We start from the raw sequence: 27528 nt of genomic DNA, 5'->3' as shown, positions 1-27528 counted from the left end.
TTCATGAGTCCCATTACTAGCTACTACTACATGTTCCTAAATAATTGAAATTTAAAATGTATAACACCCATGCACAAACAATGAATCATGGAACACTACATCAAAAACTAATGATGTACTGTATGGTGACTAACATAACAAAATAAAATTAAAAAAAAGAAATTTAAAACTGTTATCCTTGAATGCCAAGAATCTATTCTATTGTTTTATTTTCTTACTGTTTTTGATTCCCAGTAAGACACTTTATAGTCTATTTTTATTATCCTATGCTAAGCTTATCCCCCTTCCAATTAGTGTAGGTAGATATTTTGCTGTTTCTAACTCCATCCCTAGCATAAAATAGTTGCTCTGACTTACCCACCCATTTGGCTGTGTGACATGAGCTCTGCAAATAAAGCTGGCTCAGATTGTTAATGGGACAAGAAAGAAAAGACTAAAATCCATGTTCTTGGGACACCCCTAGGTCATACACAAGCAAACCTTCGATTTCCTACATTATCCCAAAGTTAATGCTTTGTTTTATTATAAGAGATTAAAATACACCATGATCAAGTCTTTTCACCAATGAAAACAGAATGAGAAGTATGCTATTTAACACCATAAATGAAAGGGGGAAATTGCATTGCTAATGTATAGTGGAGGCACCAAATTCCACAGTCCCTTGCATGAAATAAAGTACAGATGAACACTCTAATAGTCATGTTCTTTCTGTCTTCCCCAACAAATACCAGTTCACCTCAGAACTATTAGACAGGTATGTCAAAACATCGTCTGGCTTTGTCATGCTGACGACTGTAAAAAGATCTAACTTGTGGTCCAATGAATCAGAAACCCAGACTTCTAACTGGTGACATAGAGATAGGATCTATCCATTGCTACTTACATATTTGGGGTTTTGAACAAGTTAATTACTTTGATTTGGGCTTATTCTTGAATATTTTTCTGGTATAAATTTGCTTAGGTTAAAGGACTATTTTAAAGGCTTTTTTCAATGATTATCATAAAACTCAGCAACTGTTAACTCTTCCCATCTAGTAAATAAATTTCAATCAGATTTACATGATAAATTCTAGTGTGCTTTACCGCCGTTCCCATGTGCAGTTAAAACCATGTCCTCACAATTTTACCTCCTAAATACACATCCATCCACTCTTCTTTGTTTCTACCAGCATTATTCATTATCACACTGCCATATTTTTTGATGTAGACTTCGATCATCATTTTCTATTCCTGGCCCCCACCAATCTCTTCATAGTTTCTCACTGTTTTTGTATGTTTGCCTTCTCTGAACAACTATCTGCTCCACTAAACTCATCTTTTAAAACATGAACAGATTTTGCCAGATGCTATGGAGGAAGGAAAAGAAGATCTACAAATTTCAGCTGATTTTTTTTGATTTATCAAAATAAAATCAATATACAAGAGGTTAATCCTTACTGCCATCCCTACCCTAACCAAGGAACTTCATCTTAAAAAGATATGTATGTATGGAGGGGTTAATCTAATTCCAGCTACAGACACCAAGCCCTGGATGGCAAATGATGTATTATAGGTTAGATCTTCTTCCTGATGCATCTTGGAGCTATGGGGCTATTTCCCCGTTCTGCTCACATTCTCCGGATTTGAGACCTTCTAGATGACCCAGGCCCACCTCCCACACTCCACTCCTTTCCATCTCCTAGGGGACAGCGGCATCTTCGAAACACCACAACCTCCTAATCTGACTTCTTAGGAGAGCTCTCCTCTGTGCAGACTGTAAAATACTGCTAATTAGGTATGGTGACTGGCCTCATCCCATGTGCTCTGCCTTCCTTTCTCTCCATCTCTAGCTCTGTTCTTTCCTCCTTAGTCTGAAGATCTTCCCTTACATCACAATGTGATTTCCAAATTAGAGTGGTGGAAGCAATGGGGATAGTTATAAAAGGCCATTAAAGAAGCTTCATTAGCATCGAGTGCCCCTTTGTAATGAACCCTGTGGCCCTGAGGAGGAAGGCGGTTTAACCTCTCTGCAGGGAAGAGCCTCAGATACTGCAGATTTCACTGCCCAAGATTCAGGTGGCAGCTTGCAACAAGCCAGTCTGTAGAGCAGTGTGGCTTAATAGTGAGGTAGAGGAAGAAAAAACTTTCCTCCACACTCTTGGGGTCTCTGGCTGGGCCTGATAATTAAACTGGCAAAAACAGATGAACAAGAGAAAAGCATACACGATAAAAACTGAATTTTTACATGTACAGAGGAGCCCTCACAAGAGAATGAAGACCCAAAGAAGTGACTAGAGCAGGAATCTTTTATACCTTTTGGACAACAAAAAATATATCCGTAAAGAATTGACAAGATAAAGGAGTTTGGGCTAGGGGTAATAAATAGTGAAATAAATCATGAATTCCGTTTCTGGTGATAAGAATGTCTTCTTTCCTCCAGGTACAGGAAGATATCTTTCACATGGGAGTTTTATGATCTGTTTCTGGGGACAAGGGCCAGAGGCAAGGGAGATGAGAGTTCACCTTCTTGCTTCTGCCACTTCTAAAAGATTCCTTAAGATATTTAGTACTTTGAGGCAGCATGTCCTGAACCCCATCAGTGAGAACAGTGATTCTGGAGTCTACTAGACTACAGACTGGGCTTTGAATTGAAATCACCACTTCTTAGCTCAGAGAACATGGACAAATTGCTGAATTTCTCTGCACCTCAAATTTTTAATCTCTGTAGTTGTGATGATTTAGTGAGACAATCTACACAAAGTGTTTGACGGGGAACCCTATGCTTAGTAAATGACAGCTATTATTATTGAGTGTTCAAAGAGCTATCCCACTGAGGGCTTAATACTTTAATTTACAAACTGCTTTCCCCATAGAAACTTGACCCTCATGTAATCTATGAGGGAGACAGGGTAGATATTTTATCTCTCAGGAGACTGGTGGGTTTTTTTGTTTGTTTGTTTTTCTCCCTGAGATCTGGTAAGTAGCAAAATCAAGACTCAAAGCCATCCCTTGAGGGTCCAGGGCACTTGCCTCTGGCTACAAAGGACCTCTTGACTCTCCAGAGGAGGAGTCACCATCTGCAGAGGCCACGATTACCCTGTGAATAATGTTTCTAAACAGTGTGTGGTGGTGTGTTTTCGGTTGTTTTTATTCCATCTACTTGATTCAGTCAGGCAGTATCACAGCTAAGAAGTCCAGCTATTGTGTGCTGTCAACTTGTTTAATGATTATTCTAGGAGCAGGTGATTTCTATTAGAGCGCAAGTGACAGATTGCCCATTAGGCAGAAAGGCGTGTTATTCAAACTAGAAACTCTCAGCAAATAGGGAAGCAGAGCTGGTTCATCCACACTCCGCCCTGAATAGAAAGGTTTGTGACGTGATTATCTGGGTGTTGTTCAGCCAGGCTGAGGTATTAGGCTCAGAACACCTTCACTACCCACTGTGGCCTCACTCTAGAAGTGAGAAGCATATGGGACAGTAGGGTAAGGGAGACTCAAGAACCAGTGTATGACAGAGTTAGAAAGAAGAGTCTAGAAATCAAAAGGTCTCCCAGAAGCTTTCTTCCCAGCTGCAGAAGGGATTGGAAGAACTCAGAGAGCCAAAGAAGAGAATATTCTGGACCATCTTTTCTATGGCACCATTGCCTTTCTGGAGGAAACTAGTTAAATTTCTCTTACCTTTCTGTGCTTTGTTTTGCATCATCACATTAAGTGGGAAACATTTTTAAGATTCTCTTGCCAATTTCTTGATCTCTCTGGTGAACCTTAACTGCCTATGATTGAGATCACTCTTGTGAGGTGGACTCTGCAACAAGAAAAGCCCGTGCTAAGAAGATATTTTGAGTGGAGACGCAATAAAATGGATTATTTTCATTCTTTCATCAGCTGACTAACCCAAGGATGATGTTTCAGGACAAGGATTAACTTTTGCAAATACAAGTTACAGTTTTCTGACATACATATGAAAATCCAGAGAGGAAAGGTATCCTGAAGAACCTTTCCCAAATTAATGACATTCGTGTGCATAGAACTGTACATCTCTCCTTCCAACTTCATTGAGGTGAGCTAAGGTATTTGCAACAAAGGGGAGCCAAGGGTTCTCCTTGATCTTGTGATCATCCAGAACTCCATCCTTCCTCTTACTGTGAGCAGGAACTGCAAAAGTATAATTTTTGAAGGGTTTATTTGGTTGTATCCCAGGGCAAAGTGGTTGTATCCCAGGGCAAAGAAGCCTAACTTTCCCTTAAAAACAAAACAAAACAAAACACAATAAGACAAAAAAAAAAAACCTTCAGATCAAAAGTTAGTCAATGTTGCTCTCTAGTGGCAAGATTTCCATAGAGCAACCTTTGGTAAATAACTGCAATGACACTTGAATGCAAGGACGTGGCCCCTGGCACTACTGATTATAGACCCTAAAAGATATTTTTAAATATTCAAGAGGCCCAGGACACCTGGATGGCTCAGTCGGTTAAGTGTCTGCCTTCAGCTCAGGTTGTGATCCATGGATGCTGGAATTGAGTCCCACATCAGGCTCCTTGCTCAGCAGGGAGCTTCCTTTTCCTTCTGCCTGCTCTTCCCCCTGCTTGTGCTCTCTCTCTCTCTGGCAAAAATAAATAAAGAAAATCTTTAAAAAAAATATTCAGGAGGCCCAAAGATTTTACCAAACAAGCTTACTATTAGACCTTGGTTACTACTCAACATCGTAGACTTTTTTTTTTTTCCTCCAAAATGTTATGCATTTGGATGGGTTGAAGTAGCTCTGTTTTCACAAAGCAAAGAATAAATTCCTCTGCCCAGGCCTTGGTTTCCTCATTTTTAAAAGAAATGATTAGGGGAAGAGCAAGATGGCAGAGGAGTAGGAGACCTAGATTTCATCTGGTCCCAGGAATTCAGCTAGATAGGGATCAAACCATTCTGAACACCTACGAACTCAACAGCAGATCGAAGAAAAGAATAGCAACAACTCTCTGAACAGAAAAGTGACCACTTACTGGAAGGTAGGACGTGCTGAGAAGTGAATCCGAGGCGATATTCGGGAAGATAGACGGCGGGGGAGGGGGCCTCCGTCAGCCGCTACAAGCAAGTGATAGAGCCGCGGAGCACAAAATGGGAACTTTTTTAGAAGTCGGCTCTGCTGAGGGCCCCACTCCAGTGGCTAAGTGGGGGGTGGAACCCTCTCTGGGACAGTGTGGTCTCAGGACCCTCAGGGTCACAGAAAGACAGGGGGTGCCTGAGTGTGGCAGAGCTCCCAGGTATCGGAGCGGGGAAGCCAGCTGCAGAGACAGAGCCAAGGAGTGGGCTCTCAGCTCGGGGTTGCCATAAACTGTGATCCGCGGCCCAGTCGGGCCACTGCTCCCCCAGCAGGGACCCAACAAGAGGCAGATCCAGGGAGACTCTCCTTCCTCCCCTGGGAGGAGTGGCGCCGGAGCGCACCGCAGGGATCTGCTGGGTTTGGAGACTCCACCGTGTCATGTGCCAGAGATAGAAATGCTGGGTCACAGGCTGGGTCAGCAGAGTGTGGCCGGAGACCAGGGAGGTGGGAGTGATTGCTTTTCTCTGGGGGCACACTGAGGAGTGAGGCCCCGAGTTCTCGGCTCCTCTGCGGGAGATTGGGAGGCTGCCATTTCACTATCCTCCTCCAAAGCCATTGGGAAAGCTTGCAGGGAACAAAAACTCCTGAGAGCAAACCCGAGCAGATTACTTAGCCGGGACCCAGCAAGAATGGGGCAATTCCGCCTCCAGCAAAGACATTTGGGAACCACAGCAACAGGCCCATCCCCCAGAAGATCAGCAAGAACAGCCAGTCAAGACCAAGTTTACCGATCAATGAGAATGGCAGAACTCCAGCGCTAGGGGACTGCTGCACATAGAATTCATGGCTTTTTTACCATGATTCTTTAGTCTTTCAAAGTTATTTTTTTTAACTTTTTAATTTTTCTTTTTCCCTTTTTCAACCAACATCTTATCAATCCCTCTTTTAAAAAATCCTTTTTCATTTTTCATTTTTAGAGTCATATTCTATCCCTTCATAGTAGTTAACTTTATTTTTGGTATAAAAGTTGTTTTCTCTTTAAAATTTTGGGATACAGTTTCTTCTAACAGACCAAAATATACCCTAAATCTCTAGTGTATGGCTTTGTTCTACTCTCCCGCCTAATCACATTCTCTCCCTTTTTTTTTTTTTAATTCTCTTCTTTCTTTTTTCAACCAACTTATCAATTGCTTTTATAAAATCTTTTGTAATTTTTATCTTTACAGTCATATTCCATCCTTTCATTGTAATTACTCCTTATTTTTGTACATATATAAGCTTTTCTTTCTTCAAAATTTTGGGAGGCACTTTCTTCTAACAGACCAAAATACACCCAAAATCTAGTGTGTGGCACTGATCTATGCACCAGCCTGATCATATTTGATCATATTCTGGTTTTGTTGTTGTTGTTATTGTTTTGTTTCTGTTACTATCTTTTCTTTTTCTTTTTTCTTTCTTTCCCTTTCTTTTCCCCTGGTTTCAGGTCTCTTCTAATTTGTTTAGTATATATTTCTCTGGGGATGTTGTTACCCTGTTAGCATTTTGTTCTTTCACTCATCTATTCTCTGGACAAAATGATGAGACGGAAAAAAAATCACCTCAAAAAAACAGAACAAGAGGCAGTACTGACTGCCAGGGACCTAATCAATACGGACATTAGTAAGATGTCAGAACTAGAGTTCAGAATGATGATTTTAAAGATATTAGCTGGGCTTGAAAAAAGCATGGAATATTAGAGAACCCATTTCTGGAGAAATGAACTATTTTCTGACCAAGTCGAAATCAAAAAGGCTATTAATGAGGTACAATCACAAGTGGAGGCTCTAACTACTAGGATAAATGAGGCAGAAGAGAGATTTAGTGATATAGAAGACCAAATGATGGAAAATAAAGAAGCTGAGAAAAGGAGAGATAAACAACTACTGGATCATGAGGGCAGAATTCAAGAGATAAGTGATACCATAAGATGAAACAATATTAGAATAATTGGGATCCCAGAAGAAAGAGAGGGAGGGGCAGAAGGTATAATGGAGCAAATTATAGCAGAGAACTTCCTTAATTTGGGGAAGGAAACAGGCATCAAAATCCAGGAGGCACAAAGAACCCCAAAATCAATAAAAATAGGTCAACACCCCGACATCTAACAGTAAAACTTACAAGTGGCGGAGACAAAGAGAAAATCCTGAAAGCAGCTCGGGAGAAGAGATATGTAACCTACAATGGTAGAAACATTAGATTGGCAACAGACCTATCCACAGAGACCTGGCAGGCCAGAAAGGACTGGCAGGATATATTCAGAGCACTAAATGAGAAAAATATGCAGCCAAGAATACTATATCCAGCTAGGCTGTCATTGAAAATAGAAGGAGAGATAAAAAGCTTCCAGGACAAACAAAAATTAAAGGAATTTACAAACACAAAACCAGCCCTACAAGAAATGTTGAAAGGAGTCCTCTAAGCAAAGAGAGCCTAAAAGCAACATAGACCAGAAAGGAACACAAACAATATACAGTAACAGTCACCTTACAGGCAATACAATGGCACTAAATTCATATCTTTCAATAATTACCCTGAATGTAAATGGGCTAAATGCCCCAATCAAAAGACACAGGCCGTCAGATTGGATAAAAAAACAAGACCCATCGATATGCTATCTGCAGGAGACTCATTTTAAACCCAAAGACACCCCCAGATTGAAAGTGAAGGGGTGAAAAACCATTTACCATGCTAACGGACACCAAAAGAAAGCTGGGGTGGCAATCCTTATATCAGACAGATTAGACTGTAAAACGAAGACTGTAATAAGAGATGAGGAAGGACACTATATCCTACTTAAAGGGTCTATCCAACAAGAAGATCTAACAATTGTAAATATCTACGCCCCAGCACGGGAGCAGCCAATTAATAACAAAAGCAAAAAAACACATTGACAACAATACAATAATAGTGGGGGACTTTAACACCCCCCTCACTGAAATGGACAGATCATCTAAGCAAAAGATCAACAAGGAAATAAAGACTTTAAAGGACACACTGGACCAAATGGACTTCACAGATATATTCAGAACATTCCATCCCAAAGCAACAGAATACACATTCTTCTCTAGTTCCCAGGGAACATTCTCCAGAACAGATCACATCCTAGGTCACAAGTCAGGTCTCCACCGGTACCAAAAGATTGGGATTATTCCCTGCATATTTTCAGACCACAGTGCTTTGAAACTAGAACTCAATCACAAGAGGATAGTCAGAAAGAACTCAAATATATGGACGCTAAAGAGCATCCTACTAAAGAATGAATGGGTCAACCAGGAAATTAAAGAAGAATTAAAAAAATTCATGGAAACCAATGAAAATGAAAACACAACTGTTCCTATCTTTGGGATACAGCAAAGGCAGTCCTAAGAGGAAAGTATATAGCAATACAAGCCTTTCTCAAGAAACAAGAAAGGTCTCAATACACAATCTAACCCTACACCTAAAGGAGCTGGAGAAAGAACAGCAAATAAAGCCTAAACCCAGCAGGAGAAGAGAAATAAAACAGATCAGAGCAAAATCAATGAAACAGAAACCAAAAGAACAGTAGAACAGATCAACAAAACTAGGAGCTTGTTCTTTGAAAGAATTAAAAAGATTGATAAACCCCTGGCCAGACTTATCAAAAAGAAAAGAGAAATGACCCAGATCAACAAAATCATGAATGAAAGAGGAGAGATCATAACCAACACCAAAGAAACACAAACAATTATAAGAACATATTATAAGCAACTCTATGCCAGCAAATTAGATAACCTAGAAGAAATGGATGCATTCCTAGAGATGTATCAACTACCAAAACTGAACCAGGGAGAAAGAGAAAACCTGAACAGACCTATAACCACTAAGGAAATTGAAGAAGTCATCAAAAATCTCCCAACAAACAAAAGCCCTGGGCCAGATGGCTTCCCAGGGAAACCAGACATTTAAAGAAGAATTCATGCCTATTTTTCTGAAACTGTTCCAAAAAATAGAAATGGAAGGAAAACTTCCAAACTCGTTTATGAGGCCACCATTACCTTGATCCCCAAACCAGACAAAGACCCCATCAAAAAGGAGAATTACAGACCAATATCCTTGATGAACGTGGATGCAAAAATTCTCACCAAAATACTAGCCAATAGGATCCAACAGTACATTAAAAGCATTACTCACCACAACCAAGTGGGATTTATCCCTGGGCTGCAAGGTTGGTTCAACATCCGCAAATCAATCAATGTGATACATTAGATTAACAAAAGAAAGAACTAGAATCATATGATCCTCTCAATAAATGCAGAAAAAGCATTTGACAAAGTCCAGCATCCTTTTTTTTTTTAGATTTCATTTATTTATTTGACAGAGAGAGACACAGAGAGAGAGGGAACACAAGCAGAGGGGGAGTGGGAGAAGAAGCAGGCTTCCCGCCGAGCAGGGAGCCCAATGCAGGGCTTGATCCCAGGACTCCGGGATCATGACCTGAGCCGAAGGCAGATGCTTAACGACTGAGCCACCCAGCCACCCCGTACAGCATCCTTTCTTGATCAAAACTCTTCAGAGTATAGGGATAGAGGGTACATACCTCAATATCATAAAAGCCATCTATGAAAAACCCACAGCGAATATCATTCTCAACGGGAAAAAAACTGAGAGCTTTCCCCCTATGGTAGGAACGGGGCAGGGATGTCCACTACCACCACTGCTATTCAACATAGTATTAGAAGTCCTAGCCACAGCAATCAGACAACAAAAAGAAATCAAAGGCAGCCAAATAGGCAAAGAGGAAGTCAAACTCTCACTCTTTGCAGATATGATACTTTATGTGGAAAATCTAAAAGACTCCACCCCAAAACTGCTAGAACTCATACAGGAATTCAGAAAGTGGCAGGCTATAAAATCAATGCACAGAAATCAGTGGCATTCCTATACACCACCACCAAGAGAGAAGAAAGAGAAATTAAGGAGTCGATCCCATTTACCATAAGATACCTAGGAATAAATCTAACCAAAGAGGCAAAGGATCTGTACTCAGAAAACTATAAAATACTCATGAAAGAAATGGAGGAAGACACAAAGAAATGGAAAAACATTCCATGCTCATGGACTGGAAGAACAAATATTGTGAAGATGTCAGTGCTACCTAGAGCAATCTACACATTCAATGCAATCAACTTTTATCAAAGAAATGGAACAAATAATCCTAAAATTTATATGGAACCAAAAAAGACCCCGAATAGCCAGAGGAATGTTGAAAAAGCAAAGCAAAGCTGGTGGCATCACAATTCCGGACTTCCAGCTCTATTACAAAGCTGTCATCATCAAGACAGTATGGTACTGGCACAAAAACAGACACATAGATCAATGGAACAGAACAGAGAGCCCAGAAATGGACCCTCAACCCTATGGTCAACTAATCTTCGACAAAGCAGGAAAGAATGTCCAATGGAGAAAAGACAGTCTCTTAAACAAATGGTGTTGGGAAAATTGGACAGCCATTGCAGAAGAAGGAAACTGGACCATTTCCTTACACCACACACAAAAATGGACTCCAAATGGTTGAAAGACCTAAATGTGAGACAGGAGTCCATCAGAACCCTAAAGGAGAACACAGGCAGCAACCTCTTCGACCTCAGCCACAGCAATTTCTTCCTAGAAACAGCACCAAAGGCAAGGGAAGCAAGGGCAAAAATGAACTATCGGGACTTCATCAAGATAAAAAGCTTTTGCATAGCAAAAGAAACAGTCCACAAAACCAAAAGACAACCGACAGAATGGGAGAAGATATTTGCAAATGACATATCAGATAAAGGGCTCGTATCCAAAATCTATAACAAACTTATCAAACTCAACACCCAAAGAACAAATAATCCAATGAAGAAATGGGCAGAAGGCATGAACAGACATTTTTCCAAAGACAACATCCAAATGGCCAACAGACACATGAAAAAGTGCTCAACATCGCTCAGCATCAAATCAAAACCTCAATGAGATACCACCTCACACCAGTCAGAATGGCTAAAATTAACAAGTCAGGAAACCACAGATGTTAGCAGGGATGCGGAGAAAGGGGAAACCTCCTACACTGTTGGTGGGAATGCAAGCTGGTGCAGCCACTCTGGAAAACAGTATGGAGGGTCCTCAAAAAGTTGAAAATAGAGCTACCATACAATCCAGCAATTACACTACTGGGTATTTACCCCAAAGATACAAAGGTAGGGATCCAAAGGGGTACATGCACCCCGATGTTTATAGCAGCAATGTCCACAATAGCCAAACTGTGGAAAGAGCCAAGATGTCCATCGACAGATGAATGGATAAAGAAGAGGTGGTATATATATATACAATGGAATATTATGCAGCCATCAAAAGGAATGAGATCTTGCCATTTGCTACAACGTGGAAGGAACTGGACGGTATTATGCTGAGCGAAATATGTCAATCAGAGAAAGACATGTATCATATGATCTCACTGATATGAGGAATTCTTAATCTCAGGAAACAAACTGAGGGTTGCTGGAGTGGTGGGGGGGGTGGGAGGGATGGGGTGGCTGGGTGATAGACATTGGGGAGGGTATCTGCTATGGTGAACACTGTGAATTGTGTAAGACTGTTGAATCACAGACCTGTACCTCTGAGACAAATAACACATTGTATGTTAAAAAAAAAAGAAGATAGCAGGAAGGGAAGAATGAAGGGGGGAAAATCGGAGGGGAAGACGAACCATAAGAGACTTTGTACTCTGAGAAACAAACTGAGGGTTCTAGAGGGGAAGGGGGTGGGGGGATGGGTTGGCCTGGTGATGGGTATTAAAGAGGGCACGTACTGCATGGAGCACTGGGTGTTATACGCAAACAATGAATTACGGAACACTATATCAAAAACTAATGATGTAATATATGATGATTAACATAACATAATAATAAGAAAAAAGTAATAGAAATGTGTAGGACTTAGGGATAAACAGATTTAATGCTCAGTAATTCTTTTGCCTCAGTGCTTATCTACATTCTGTTTGCATATTATATTCCAAAAGACCCTTACTTCAAGGACATCTTGAAAAAAGAAAATAAATGTATTAAAGCAACAGTTACTTTCACACTGTATCAAGGGCACTGCTTACAAAGGCAGTTTTTGGATAAATGCAATTAAAATCACAATACTGATGAAGAAAGTCAGAAATGCCAATAAAGAGGGCAAATTTATCCTTTGCTCAGAGAAATAATAGAGCTAGTGAATATGCAAAGCTGTGTCTTAGAAGATGTTAACTAGTTTCAGAGAACTTCATTTGCCTTGTGTATGTACCTTATATCATTTGTTGGGATTTTCTTTAAAATATATAGATTAAAATAACTTTGTGTTTTAGAAAGTTATTTTGTATCTATAGGGTTTTGGCTTCTCTTCTGAGAATAATTGGAAAACTGCTGGGCTATCCTCAAACCAAAGACAGAGCAGGAGGCCAGTCCATCATTTCATCTCCTGCCAAAGCTTGCAAGGGCACGGGGGGGGGGGTTTGGAGAGGTGTGTCTGGGTGAATGTGCCAATTTAATGGAAGCTGATACAGAAGAGATGGCATTCATCTCCTACGCCATTGGTGACAGCTCCGCTTTTCAGCCTAATCTTCAAGTTGAATACAACTGCCCAGAGACTCAAACGAACACGTAGTTCATTGAAATTGTGACTGTAGAAACACACTCATACAGCAACCAGCTGCTGGGACAATGCTTGGTGATTCGCCTTAATCTTTTCAATGGTAGACAAAAAATTCCAAGCAGTAGCAGTAGAGAAGATGGGCAAAGGGATGACATGATGATAACTGCATTGAGACCCTGACCAGAGTCGCTGGTGAAGCTGCCAACAGTGAGCCTACACTTGTGTTGCTCTCACACCACTTCTGCTGGTGGGCATTAAGCATTCTGATGAAATCACCGGCTTGGTGTTCAGTTGACCTGATTTCTGGGGAGACTGATTGCATTATTCCTTCTCCTGAAAAGGGTTTTAGGACTCTCAAGGATGCATAGAGATTATACCAAAAAAAAAAAAAAAAAAGAAAAAGAAAAGAAAAAGAAACAAATCAAAGAAAGAAAAAGAAAAAAAAAAAAAACACAAAAACTCCAGAGTTATCAACAGTTTAATTCATCCTTCTATTCTATGAAAAGGGGCAGAGTCAGAGGATAAACAGAGAGAGCCTGAACAGAAAATGGGTTTTTGGTGAGACTGTTTACAAGCCCTGTATTTTATATGATTGGGCGTCCCTCACTTCGTTCTTAACTTTCTGTTTTTGTTTTCTTCTTTTTAGTTCTTTTCCAGAAGGGTCCTCCATCTTCTAAAACAAAACAAAAATCCCTGCAGTTTGCTAATTCCCTGTGAAATTCTCCCACCTACTGGCCAAATGGAGAAGGCTCATGTCTTAACTTTTGTTAATACTTGTACCACGATTTAAGACCACCCTCCAAACGGTACAATTAGGAACCACAAATGAGAAAATTAAAAAGATTGAGGAAGTTCTTCATTTTGCACTTAGCAATCCACCCACATATTTGATATACATATGGACTTACTATGCAGTTTGCAAATACCCAAAATGAAGCATAACTCTGCAGTACCGCAGAAAGCAAATTAGTAAGAGAAGGAATGGGAGATTGGACAGAGAACCAAAGAGACGGTGTGTCTGGCAAAGTAGTTAACATGTTTCTATTCAGATCACACAGGGAAAGAGGCTCGGATGCACAGATGGAATCAGAGACTGTGACCAACATAACCATATTCCCTCTATGAAGAAAATTCCATGAGATCGAAGCAGAAATCAAATTGGGTTCCAAGTTAACTTTTCAAAGGGGACATCTCTTCAGTAAAAAGCCACTCAGAAATGATACTTCTTCCTTGTTGTTCATTTTTTAATGAATTCATCTGGTAAATGAGGTTAGACACTGGTATATGGAAAAGAGTTTGCAATCTAGTAGAGTCATGACCTACAATTATAGAATCAAAGATTCATGTTTCAAAGCTGGTAAGAATCCCAAATACCAGTAGCAGCCTCCTCACTCTACTAATGAGAAAATGAAGATGGGGGAGCATAAGAAGCTTGTCCAAAGGCTTATGCTTCAGAGGTAAACCAACAAATTCGATGAAAAAAGAAAAACAGAACTCAAGTTTCTGTATGGATTTTAACTACAATTACCTTGTTTGTATCAGCCTCTCCAGAGCTGATAGTTTCTAAATACAAACACATACTCTCACCAATATAGTGTAGATAGCCATTCAGTTGAGTTTAAGTGCCTACCACAGTGAAACATTTTGCTGTGGTTTGTCCACTTGGAATACATAGGGAACAAGAGAGTGAGTTAAAAAGAACAGTGACTCTTTAAAGGGTGGGATCATGGCTCTAAAGAGAATATGGATTAAACCATATTCCCTCAACACTAAGCTTTGTCCAGATGTAATTTACTATTTCTTCTATTTCATGACACTTAAGGAGTTCAACCAAAAGTAGAAATGAAGCCTTCAGAAGATGAAAGGTAAAGAACTGGTGATTAAAATAGCTTCGTCCAAAGGCCTTGAGAGACTGAGGCTACGATCTGTAAGTAACATTCCCCAAGCCACAGATACATGAAATCAACAAAAAGATGTTCACCCCAGAAAGCTGATGTCCTTTCACTAGCATGTGAGTGTTCTGTGGAGGTGGAACCATCTTCATCCCTGACTTTAGACTTGGTTCTGACATTGACTAGCTGCATGAACTGAGGCCTAGTATTTCTTGACCAGTGTCTGACAAATGGTGAGGATGTTCATTGGGGTATGAAATGAACCTCTTCTTACAGAAACAGAAGAGGGTAGGGTTATACCATTCAGTGTGATGGATGGATTTAGATCCTTAAAAGATAACATCGCAATATGGTTATTATTTTCAGAAGCATTATACAAACACACAATTTTTCCAGAATATTTGAGTGCCCGGAGGTAAATTACAGAGATGTGTACAAAGTGAAGCTATTTTCTAATCAAATCACTGACATGTTAAAAAAATTCATCTGAGTGAGGAAAAAAGAAGTTCTTCATCACGTAGTCTTCATTTCTTAGATGGAGTTTTTTTAAGATTTTATTTATTTATTTGACACAGAGAGAGAGAGAGAGAGAGCACAGCAGGGGAAGTGGCAGAGGGAGATGCAGGCTTCCTGCTGAGCAGGGAGCCCGATGCGGGGCTCAATCCCAGGACCCTGGGATCATGACTTGAGCCAAAGGCAGACACTTAACTGACTGAGCCACCCAGGCGTCTCTCTTGGGTGGAGTTTTAAAGGCATAGCAGTGAATGGTTCCAAGAACCCCCCCAGAAGTATCAGCTGGAAAAGCAGGGCAGCTTTGACCAGTCCTCTCTCTCATGTCCCTCAGGCAGGGGAGCAGACGTTACCTGCTGGACGTCACTCCCACCTGCCCGCTTATCTCCACCAGCCAACACATCTCACTTGCTGAGATGTCTTCTCTATATGTCAGGGTAATCCCTTTACAACTGGGATTTAATCACTTAACGTCCTTCTCTGAAAGCCTTCAAATGTTTCCTCTTGTTCTTGGGATGAATTTTTGTTGGTCTGTGTGTATTTTTTAATCCTAATCTGAATACAAGGCCTTGTGTGATCTGGTCCGCTTCATACGCAGCCAGCCTTCTCTTGGGTCATTACTGTGCATACAACCTCTCTCTTCAGAAGCGCCATCCTTCCCAACCTTGCCCAAGATGGTGCCTCTGCCTAACGGTGGGCACAGTGCTTGTCCCTGGCCTCTCCACACCCACTGGAGGATCTGACTGAGGTAGCATGTCATGCTTCAGCCCTGTTTCACACACGACGGGCTCGAGGCAGCTTCTGGCCTCCTCACCTCAATTAGGTCCCTCCTTCCACCACCTGTTTTTTTCCCTCACTTTTCCTAGTTTCTAATGTAAACATCTTCCTCAGTTAACTGTATCCCCTGTGAGGGAATGAACTAGGTTTCTTTTGTTGACCATTGTGCTTCCATTGTGCCTGGCACATAGTACTTGCTCAATACACACACACACACACACACACACACACACAAGATTCTGGCTGATCGTAGGTAGCCAACAGAATAGTGAAATTTTTCTTTTCTTTAAATTATCTAGTACAAGAAGAGTCCTTTCTCGGTTATTGTAAAAGGTAATGTTGTTTCAAATTATGTCTCTACAAGGGAATAAACTGTATCATTATTTTTCTCTCCTTTAGGATGACCCGTCTCAGTACTTCTTAGTGACTTTCAAACTACCTTGAAATTGATTATTCACTATTATGGATAAATGCCAAATTTTATTTTTTAACTTTAATAATTTGTCAACTTTTCAAGAGGTTTGATTTTTAAAAATAGAATAAAAATTAAAATTAAAAAATTAAAAAAAAACAAAACAAATTGTCTCTCTAGTTCTGAATACTGAATTGCTACCAAGCTACAAATGGCAGCTTTTCCTTCATCACACACTTCTACCATGATACAATAACTCAGGAACTCTGAGAGAAGTTATCAAATTTGAACCTGTTAGCAAAGATAGTAACACTTTGAATGGCACTTGATCCAAATCATATGCCCTTTCCCCTACACACACACACACACACACACACACACACACACACACCCGCACCACTCAACACATACACACTGCTCGCAAAAGCACACACACGTCACCATGCACCCACACACACACTACCACCATCACATGCACACACGACATGCACACACACACCACAAACCACACACATTGTATACACACATTCTGAGCACACATACACACAACACATACCATGCCCTGTGCATAAACAACTGCAGATGTCACATTTTCTTCATGAAAATAGTTTGTAGTGAGAGGTGGGAAATATGGAGGAGAGAAGTGTGGATAACTTGGGTTAAAGTCCATGTAGAGTCAGTATTTCATTCACCTAACATATATTTCTAAGGATCTAGGATTTATTCATTCAATCTCCAGATATTTATTAAGTTCAGGTGACTTGCCAAGCATGTGGCAGGTATATTACTTGACACAGGCTACTCAGTAATGAATAAAACAGGTATGATCCCTAAGCTTGTGGAGCTTACACTTTGTGAGGGAAGACAGAAAATAAACCAGACAACAGGAAATAAGGTAATTTCAAGAAATGCCATGAAGTGCCGTGAAGGAAAGGGCCATCACAGAATCCTGGGGCCTGTGACCAGCTCTCCTTTCTAAAGGATGGTCAGGAGAGTGTGATGGGACATTTAAGAAGAGACATGAAGAAAGCAGCTGCTGGAGACACAAGTGTGTGTTCTAGGCAGAGGGAACAGTGTGTCAGAAAGGCCTGGAGAAAGAAAAGACTTTGCGTGCCCTCGTAGCTAGGATGGGGCAGTGCGGCTGCAGCACTGTATAGATGAGGAAGTGGAAGTGTGGGGGGCAGGAGGACCACCTACCCCAATCTGCCCAGGACCAAGGGTCTTCTCAGGATGTTGGACTTTCAGTACAGAAGCTGGGACAGTTCCAGGGAAACCAGATGACCCAGACACCAGAGGTTCAAGACAAATTTGGAAAGACAGACTTTGAAAGAAATCCACACTTTCCTTGACTCAGCCATAGAAACTAGTATTACCATCACCATAATATATTAGAGGGACAAGCTACCTGGCTGTTTAATTAAAACTGAATCTTTTTGTTCTCATAGGACAATTGCTGGGAAAGGGGGAAAGAGATGCCTAGATAGTATCTTGGAAAGAATTGGTACTACTTTGACAATATTAAATAGCAAAAGTTAGGAAAATAAGAAAGTTGCATTGATGATTATAGCTTAACCATTACTTAAGATTTATCAGACTAAGTAAATGAGCTTTAACTTGGAAACTGTGATCTTATTCTAGCTATAGGGGCTTATGCTCATGTGTGCACGTGATCTAAACACATTATTTCTTCCTTCCTTCGTTTCTTCCTTCCTTCCTTCCTTCCTTCCTCCCTCCCTCCCTTCCTCTTTGCTTTATTAGTGCCATTCAGAAAAGGAACTGAAATAGCTAATGGTTATCTTTCCTTGAGTTTTATGCTTTTCAAAATACGATCACACTACCTTATTGAATCCCCACAGTAATTCCACCAAGTATGTTATGTTATTTTCAACATAAAAGAAATGACTGTGAAAAGTAAAGTGACTTACTAAACATCACACAGCAACTTAAATGAAAGATGGGCCGGAATTCAGGGCTCCCAACTCTAGACCAGAGTCCTTCCTAATATTGCCCTATGCTAGTTTAATGACTAGATTTTGTGGAAATTATAGCTCAGCTTAGAAGGAAATACAACTGTGGCAGCAGTTCTAAGAAATGTAATTCTCTTCTAGAAATAGTCTGCCACATAGAGCAGAATCATGGAGGGCTCCAAAGGACAACAACATTTCTCCTGGGTCTCATCACTTTGTGTCAGGCCATCTTCACAATAACTGGGGGGACTAGGCCCCCCCATCAGGCTCTGACATTTTGCCTACCAAGTGGGTTGCACTGAAAGGCATGACATTTCTTACGCCTTTGAAAACATCAGAGAAAATAAAAGAAATTGCTCTCCTTCTGAACTTTACCTCTGCTGGACCAAAGTGTTTGCTGACAGGGCAGGGATAAAAGCAAGAAAGGGGACGGTCCCATAAAGAAGAGATAAGGGGCACAGATTCCTGGGCTCAAATATTTAACAACTGACCAAAGTTCGCACCAGTAAAAGTGCCTTCTATAATACCTGCACTATCATGCCTTTCTTATTGATGAGCTAAGCAAAAATCTTGAAGTACTCCTCTCATCTGTCCTTCCATGATTACTGAGCATGTGGCATCTGCTCAGGTAAAGAATCAATTCACTGACATACAGATGGCTGGATGCCATTCCACCAAAAGTAAAAAAATTAAAAAAAAAAAGAAAAGAAAAAAAATTGCTCTGAAGGTGTTTGCAACAAACCAAATAGCCCATTGACCATAGCCATGAAGGCTGTAATTTCCTCTAAGTCAGAGAGAAAGTCAGTAAAAGAATTAGATCTAGAATTCTTGTCTTCTGAAGACCACATTATGGACCTGGTCTTCTCCTGTTCATTCATTTGCATCCTATGAGTCAGCATTGCAGTGGTTAGCTGACCCTTGTTCCTGGAATCACTTATTGCTATTACACCTGGCCTTAGGACTCATTAATACACTAAACTCTAATTTCTGGAATCATTACCATGTGATCATGACATCACAGAAGCCCAGCAGTTCCGTCTCCTGATCTTTTGAACAAAGCCACAGAGTGATAGTGGGGAAGATCTGGGAAAATGGCCTGCTCAAGTGAGATCCAAGCAGCGTTTATTCTCTCTTCCTTTGTAACCTTCTTCCTTGGACTCCTCATCTTACTCATTTGCAGACTAATCTGGAGAACCATTAAAAAATGGCAAAACATCAAGGGAACAGGAATTCTCTTGGTCAGTTTCCTTATTTTGGATCCTACTATATGAAGATTGAGACAGGTTTGGCAAGTGACTGGGTTTAGAAAACAATTTAAGCTTCACTCAGTTTTCATGAGCTAACAGAGCCAGATCTAATCCAGTGCCTTAGAAAGGGGCTGATCCTCCCCTGGGGTAGAAAACAGGACCCTGGGACACCATTCCAAAGGCAGCAGGTACAGAGCTGGGCCTCCTCTCCCACCAGAGAAAGAATGTCTGGTGTGGCTGATGATGAATGATAGCTCTGGAAACAGAGAGTCACTATTATGAAAAAAAAAACAAAAAATGCCCACAAACATTACATCTATGCCTCTATTTTGAATTTTAAAATGACAGTTGTGCTTGGTACTATGAGGCAGGCGAAGACCACCATCAGGTCAACCTTACTTTCATAAATCACGCATGCAGGATGCATATGTACTTAACACATGTACAGTGTCTTTTATATACCATTAACACAACACACCTAGTTGTATATTCATTCATACAGAAACCCATGCATACATTCACATGTCATCCAGCCACAAATGCAGAGACACTATTCATAACCAAACAAGCTTTGCAAGGGTGGGGGTTGTGGGGTAACAGCTAGCAAATGATGATGACGAGAATAATGGTATCTTAGATAAGACTTTGCTTAAGAGCTTGAAATAAAACTCTCAAATGCTGTATAATGGCTGTTCTAATATCGGTGGTCAAAGGCAGAGCTTTATTATGCTCTGTGTGATTTGTTTCCAATTTTTGTTTCCCAAACTTTGTTTTACTGATATAGCAATTTCCATAACAGAACACATTTCACTTGTGCATTGTAGTCAATATTGAAAAGTTGCTTAAAACATTTCTCTTAATGGTAAACATTGACATAAAATAACAGAATTCGTAATAACTTGGTAACTTTTTAAGGTCATTGGCAATAATCATAAAATGGAATTCAGGTTTCTGCATTCAACATGTACCCAGTACAGTAGTTCATAGATTTGGTTGCTAAATGAGTCCCCTCTATTCTTAATTTTTGTAAAGACTTTAAGCAGTGGCATAAAAACTGTGGAAAGAATTCTGAGGAGCACTTACTCCTTAACAAGACTGATAGAGTACACAAATAAGTAATGGGTATGGAGAATCTGCCTTCTACTTTTTTTTTTCCCAATGCACGACTGAATTGCTAGAATTGTTTAATCGCCTTAGACTTCTGCTCCAGAAAATGTATCTTTTCCCCCCATTGTATTTATTTTTGTGTGGTTACAAAAATGTGAGAATCTATTTGTCCATAAACATTTGTAGTATTTTTCCCTTTTTTTGGATGTAATTCATGTCTACCCTTCTGTCCAGAGGTGTCTTTTAATTTCTAATAGAAAGCAACTATTACGAAATGTTAAGAAGTAGGGTCCAAGGGGCGCCTGGGTGGCTCAGTTGGTTCAGCGACTGCCTTCGGCTCGGGTCATGATCCTGGAGTCCCGGGATCGAGTCCCACCTCAGGCTCCCTGCTCAGCGGAGAGTCTGCTTCTCCTTCTCACCCTCCTCCCTCTCATGCTCTCTGTCTCTCATTCTCTCTCTCAAATAAATAAATACAATCTTAAAAAAAAAAAAAAGAAGTAGGGTCCAAGCCTCCAGAATACTCTACTTTTCTGGTTTTGAACCTTGAGAGAATTTGATACAAGCTGAGTGACTTCTCAGTAACTTGTTATATTTAATTAAATTGAGAGTGCTGTATTTTTTCTCTAAGCCTTTGGGAAAGTTGGCCTAATGCAAAAAATGCCACAACTGTCAAAGAAGTTTTAAAAATTATTTGAAGTCATAGTTTTCTCCTTAAATGTGCATTTTTAAAATGTTTACTACATTCATAAGTATGATTTTATTATATTTTATCTTAGGGTCAATTTGTTTTCCCACAGAAGGCTCCGCTAATTTCATAATGAAATTCAAACGAGTGTTCCACATTAATGTTATACTGAACATCTTTTTTTTAAATCAAGTCTCAGACAACATCTCAGGAATGCACATGATGAGTCATAGATATTAGAGGGCAAATCACTGATCAAGATATGAGTTCTATTATCAAATAGTTATTTAATGAGACTTTTCTTTCTACCACTCAGAGATTATGAGTAGAAAAATTAAGTCATTTCAAAACCGTGGCTCCATATATAATGAGTTTTTCTAAAAGTCGGAGGGTCTCAGTCAGCATGGTGTGGTCAATCCTAGCTCACTTGTGTCTTTCTTGGTGGTAGCTTATCAATAGACATGGGGGCTAGTTCAGACTCCAGCCTCTTATCCCCTGCTTATGGGCCAGTTATGTCATTTCTCTATATCCCAGTTGCCTTATCAGTAGATAGCAGTTTTAATCACACTTATTTTGTCTACTTCCTAGGATTACTATAAATTTTAAATATAATAAGTAAAGGCACTTTATAAATATGAGAAGGGATTATATCAGCAGGATATGTCACCAGATAAGGAACTAAAAGCAACACAAAATTGCTGAAACTTTCCTTCTTTCCCAAAAAAGAGCAGATACTTAAGTAACCACTAAAAACCAATTTGTAATCTTTTTCCTTCGTCCATGTATCTTGATAGAAAAGGATAAGAGATGTTCCCAGAGCAGGAAGAAGCATGCTATTCCCAACCCTGATCACTACAATAATGTCAGTCTGAAGGGTCTAGGACTGTAGAGCATGTGAAGAAGGCATGGTGAAGACCGCAGAATTCCTAATTAAAAAGCTGTGCAAAAGACCAGTAAAATGCAAACCCAGTAAAATTCATTTCATGATATGCTGAATAAGCGACTTTGGGGTTCTCTGGGTTGGACAAGGTATAGTAATTTCCGGCTGATAACACAGCAAGAGGCTCTACCAACATACATAAAACAGATTACTTTCTCTGGGATCCAGCTCACTCTCACTTCTTTTCTCTTCCTTATAGGAACTACTCTTGACAAAGAGCATCGGGAGTAAACATTTAAAAAGTCTCCACTTCCAAGGAGTATTTCGTAATCGTATAGAAATGCTGCTTTCAGCACAGACCTTTGTGGGTCAAGTGTTGGTAAGTGCATTTTCATTGTTAGCTTGCTAGCATACTTTAGCCATGAGTGTGATTATAGTCCGTATATATAATTTTATCACCTAGGTAAACATCTGGTGTTCCCTGGTGGCCTTTTCTAAAATATCACTGCCTCCCCACTGCCATCTCCCTGTGTCTACCCTATCCGTTATTCTGCTTGTTTTTAATTTGAATATAATTACTTGGCATTATAGTTCCAATTGATCATTAGTGTATGTGCTAGAAGAAAAGCCTTATTAGGACAAAGATTGTGTTCATTTTGTTTTCTTTGTATGTAGATGGATGCCTGGCATATAAATGTGCCCCAAAAATGTGAAGTTTAGTGGATCATGGGCCTGAAATGTACAACTATTTTCTCCTTCTTTGATTCCAATAGCCTCTTTTCTTCATTATATACAAATTAGTCTCTTTTGCCTCTGTATGATGATATTCATCATTTTACTACCTATTTTAATCTAGGTAATTTGCACATATTACAGGTCAATTCAGGTATAATCTCATAGGGGAAAATCTTACCTTATCTTCATATTAGGCTAAGAGTCCATCTCTAAGCTTCTATAATATTCATTATACACTGTTATTAAAATTATCTGTATATATGCCTGTCTCTTCCAGTGTACTGTGAGCTCCTTAAGAGAACAGACTAGGCCATGGAAATATTTATATCACATTGTCTGGAAATAGCAGATGCCCTATAAAGGAATGAATTGATCTGAAACATTAAAGAGTAGAATCTATATTTTGAAGGTATGCTGCCATCAGATGGTGATATGGTGGAAGTAGATGTATGTGAGCTAGAGATTATCCTCTGCTTTTTTTGTAACTGGTGAAAACATTGCTCTGTTCTGGTTAATGTTGTTTAATTAAAATAAAATTACTTTTTAAAACGTATTTGGAAATATATACATATATAATTGTTCTTGCTACAATCTACAGGGAATGTTGAATCATCTGGGAATGTGCCTCTCCTTTTTTCTTTCTTCTAGTTTTGGTCCTTTTTCTGAAATGCCTGTCAGTATGACCTGTTAGAGAAGAATTTAGTGATTCTTTCTGATTAGATCAGGGATTTCTTGGCTAGGATCTCTTCAAATGTTCAAATCATGTGTGACTGTATGGAGATAATATTGGGAATGACATATTAAAGGTCTCTGGGCTGAGGGAGAAGATAACTTACACCATCCACCCTATGAGCATCGCATATGGGGAGTGGATGAAGAAGGAAAGACCATTGATTACATACCAATAAAAATTACTTCTTTAATAATGGAAAAATTTTTTTCAATCTGTTACAGCTGATGATTAAGTAGTTGGAACAACAGGAGGCACAGAGTAGAGTTTAGATTAGAATAAACACTCTAACATTGAAAGGCACTCCTCAGTAGGGGTTCCAAGCAAGTATGTTATGAAGGGCTGAGAAGAGAACAAAATGGCTTGTAGATTTCCCTTCCATCCATCCATCCCTTCCTTTCTTTGTAATTCCCTTACTTCTTCCAACAGATACTTACTCTTTGCCAACTACATGCAAAGCCGACATTCTAGACACGGTGAAAATGCAGATGAGAGTCTTAAATCTCATGAGACTTAGATTCTAGTGGGGGTGGAGATGACAAATATGAATATAAATAAAATAAATTCATACGGTGATCAATCCTACCAGGGAATTATGAGTGATGTGTTTGAGAGTTTTGGAGGAAATGGAGTTAGATCACATCAGATACAGTGATCAGAGAAGAAATCTCTGAAAAGGTAAGATTTGAGTTAAGACATGAAGAATCAGAAGTATAAAGCCACTGAAGAGGAAACAAGGTTACTGACGGAGAGAACAGACTTGTGGAGGTAAAGAGCTCAGCTTACTGCAAGTACCACAATAAGACTCCTGTGCTAGAGGTTACATGGAGGGCAGAGCAGAATGAGGTCTGAGAAGAGACAGGAGAACCATGCAATGCTTTGCACTTCATACTAAGGAAGTAGGTTTTTCAAATGGAATAATTTTACTCTAATGCAAAGGGAAGTCATTGAGGGTTTTTTGAGCATGAAGTTGACATGGTCTAATTATGTTTTAAAACTTCAAGAGGCACTAAAGTTTGAAAATAAAGGAACTGTCAAAAGTATATCAGGCAAGTGACAACAGAAATTGGGAGCATATCTTAATATCAGATAAGTCTGAATTCAGGGCAAAAAACAATAAATTAAGCCAAGTAACCTGTATTAGTTTCCTAGGATCACTGTAACAAAGTACCACACACCAACAGAAAACAACAGAAATTTTTTGTCTTGTGGTTCTGGTGGCTAGAAGTCAAGGGTTGGTTCCTTCTGAGGGCTGTGAGAATGAACTGGTTCCATGTCTCTCTCCTAGCTTCTGCTGGTTGGTTAGTAATCTTTGGTGTGCCTTGGCTCATACATGATCCAGATCTTTGCCTTCATTTTCACATGGCATTCACATAATGTCTCCTCTGCTTGTGTATATATCCAAATTTTCCTTTCCCAAGGACATCAGTCATACTGAATTAGAGCCCATCCTCATGATCTTAAATATATCTGCAAAGACCCTATTTCCAAACAAGGTCACTTTTGGCAGTACTGAGGGTTAGGACTTCAACATATCTTTTTTTTGGGGGGGGACACAATTCAACACACAATATTTGTAATGGTAAATATAACAAACCTCAACCAAAATATAACATCATGAATATCACCAAAAATACAAATACCAAATATCACCAAAAATTACCTACACCAAAAATATAACTTCAAGATAATAAATTTAAAAAATTATAAGATATAAATAGAAATACTAAAAATACATTGGTTGTAGGAGCTTTTAGTTCACCTATCATATAAGGATATAATAAATAGGAAAAAAATAATGTTAAAAAACAAAATTCAACCAAGTAAACTTGAAGATGTAATTGGCTTTATTAAGCAATTCATGAATCAGGTAGCATCCCATCTAACAAGCAGAGAGATAACTCTGAGGAGCTGTACAAAACAAAGTTTTTATAGGAAGGAAATTGGAGCAAGGAAGCTATTAGCAAAAGAAAAGAAAAAAATTTTTCAGGGAAGGTCACCTTTCCTTAGGGGATAGAGCAGGCAGATTACTTCACTAGTGCTGGTCAGGAATTTCCAGACTGATTGGTTTAAAACTGCATTGCCAGGAAAGGCTAAAACAGCAATTAGGTTAGGTATTAAGTCTTTTGTGGGGCTTAACATAAATTACTCCACTTTGGACCTGTTTCTTTTTAACAACAATAAGCACAAAGAAGATCAAAGTAACTTAATTAATAAGAGAAACCTGATTGAAATGATGAAATTCCATATGCTGAAAACAGAAATTAAACTTACAAGTGTCTATGGACTATTTGTAAAAAATTAGCATATACTGGGCCACAAAAAAAAAGTCCCAATTATGAAACCTACAAAGTACAGACAGACATTAACTGAACACAGCACAATAAGAAATAAGAAAACAATAAATAAACTCAGAAAAAAAAAGAAAAACAAAGACCTTACAGCTACAAATTGTAACATTTCCCTCTCTCAAAAGAACCTTAACTCAGAAAAATCAAAATAACACTTGCAGTATCTTTAAAACATAAAGATAACGAAAACACCACATACCCCTTGCACCTAGAGTACAAGATGGAAGTGGTTCTGAGTTAAATGCCTAACAATAAAAACTTACTTTGATAAATGAAAATAATTAAAATAAATGAATTATCAATCTCAAAAAATTAGAGAAAGAAAACACATTAAATCCATGCAGAATATAAAGAGTTAGAAATTAATGAGTTATAAAACAGCTTATTATTTAACACAATAACACAGAGAAATCAATAGCTAGCCTAAACAAGGAAAAAAAGAGAAAAAGCACAAATATATAAGAAATAAGACATTAAAATGAGGACACAAATAAAAAGCAAACTGAAAGCTATATAAGCAATTAAATTTGAAAACTGAATGATTCCTTAGGACAATATAAATTACCACAACTGATCATAAAAGAAAGAAACTTAAACAGACAAATATCTGGAATACAGATGTTGTCAAAGACCTGTATCACCACCACAATCACCCCTCCTCCCCCTCCATTTGTGGGAGACCTAGATGATTTCAAGGTCTAGTCAACCAAATCTTCAAGAAGTGGATATCCCAAATGTTAATTAAACAGGGTATCTAAGAGAAAGAAAACATTCAATTTTCTTTTTTTCAATGAAGGCACAGTATCTATATCAAACCCCCCAAATAGAGCAAGTAAAAAAAAATCTACAGACTAAGATTTTTTAAGTATCCTTAATACTTTGGGGGAGGATTCATAGCCAATCACGCAGTGGAAGAAGAACAAAAGGACAGAGGAGGAAAAAAGAGAGGAAGATGAAAAAAGAGGAAAAGCAAAGAAAAAGAAGGAAAATGAGGAAAATTCTAATAGTCAAAGGGAAAAATATATTATTTTCAAAACAGGATATCTTCTAGAGATCCCTCTCTAGATTAAAACATGGCAAAGTATTAATCAACTCTGTAGCATCTGTGGGTGTGTTGTTTTAGTCATCACAAGTTATGTTAGGACTATCTTTGGGAGATTTTCTTTTGCATTAAGTTCCAAATATAGTCCTATTCCTAAACAATGTTTCCTTTTTTTCCAGGGCATAGGGGTTGTAGTTAATTGTGTAATTGACTATGCTTCTCTGTTGCTTTGATGGCTAGAACATTCAGAACTAAAATTATGGCTTATCTTTAAAACATGTATCTATTTTTGGCATCATTCTAGGCACCATTTTAAGTCCACATTCTGTTTTCCCATCTTCCCTTGCTTCTATTTTCTCAGGTAATCCAGCACTTTATGTGTCTTTGTATTCTATTTTAACTCTTTTCCATAAATGTGTAATCTTTTCTGTGAATGTGTAAGTAATTTGTAAATAAGCCCTTAGCTAGAGCAAGAGTTGTCAATCTTAGTATTCAGAACAACTAAATGAGCAAA

General features: G+C 39.1%; 1 protein-coding gene and 1 long non-coding RNA gene across 2 annotated transcripts in view; one reads left to right on the top strand and one right to left on the bottom strand.

The window, feature by feature from the left end:
* The window catches only part of LOC118356580, a 115573-nt gene that overhangs the window by 85009 nt on the left and 3036 nt on the right, over positions 1-27528 (bottom strand). The window lies entirely within an intron of this gene.
* The window catches only part of KCNU1 (potassium calcium-activated channel subfamily U member 1), a 154675-nt gene continuing 146464 nt past the window's right edge, over positions 19318-27528 (top strand). Inside the window, exons 1-2 of the mRNA XM_035725796.1 lie at positions 19318-19475; positions 22416-22535. Coding sequence (XP_035581689.1) covers positions 19329-19475; positions 22416-22535 — 267 coding nt within the window. The 5' untranslated portion in view covers positions 19318-19328. The remainder of the gene's footprint in view (positions 19476-22415; positions 22536-27528) is intronic.

Source organism: Zalophus californianus, chromosome 2 (assembly GCF_009762305.2).
Source record: "Zalophus californianus isolate mZalCal1 chromosome 2, mZalCal1.pri.v2, whole genome shotgun sequence".
Taxonomy (NCBI): domain Eukaryota; kingdom Metazoa; phylum Chordata; class Mammalia; order Carnivora; family Otariidae; genus Zalophus; species Zalophus californianus.
Note: the sequence above shows the minus strand (reverse complement) of the source record. Positions and strands in the feature narration are given on the sequence as shown.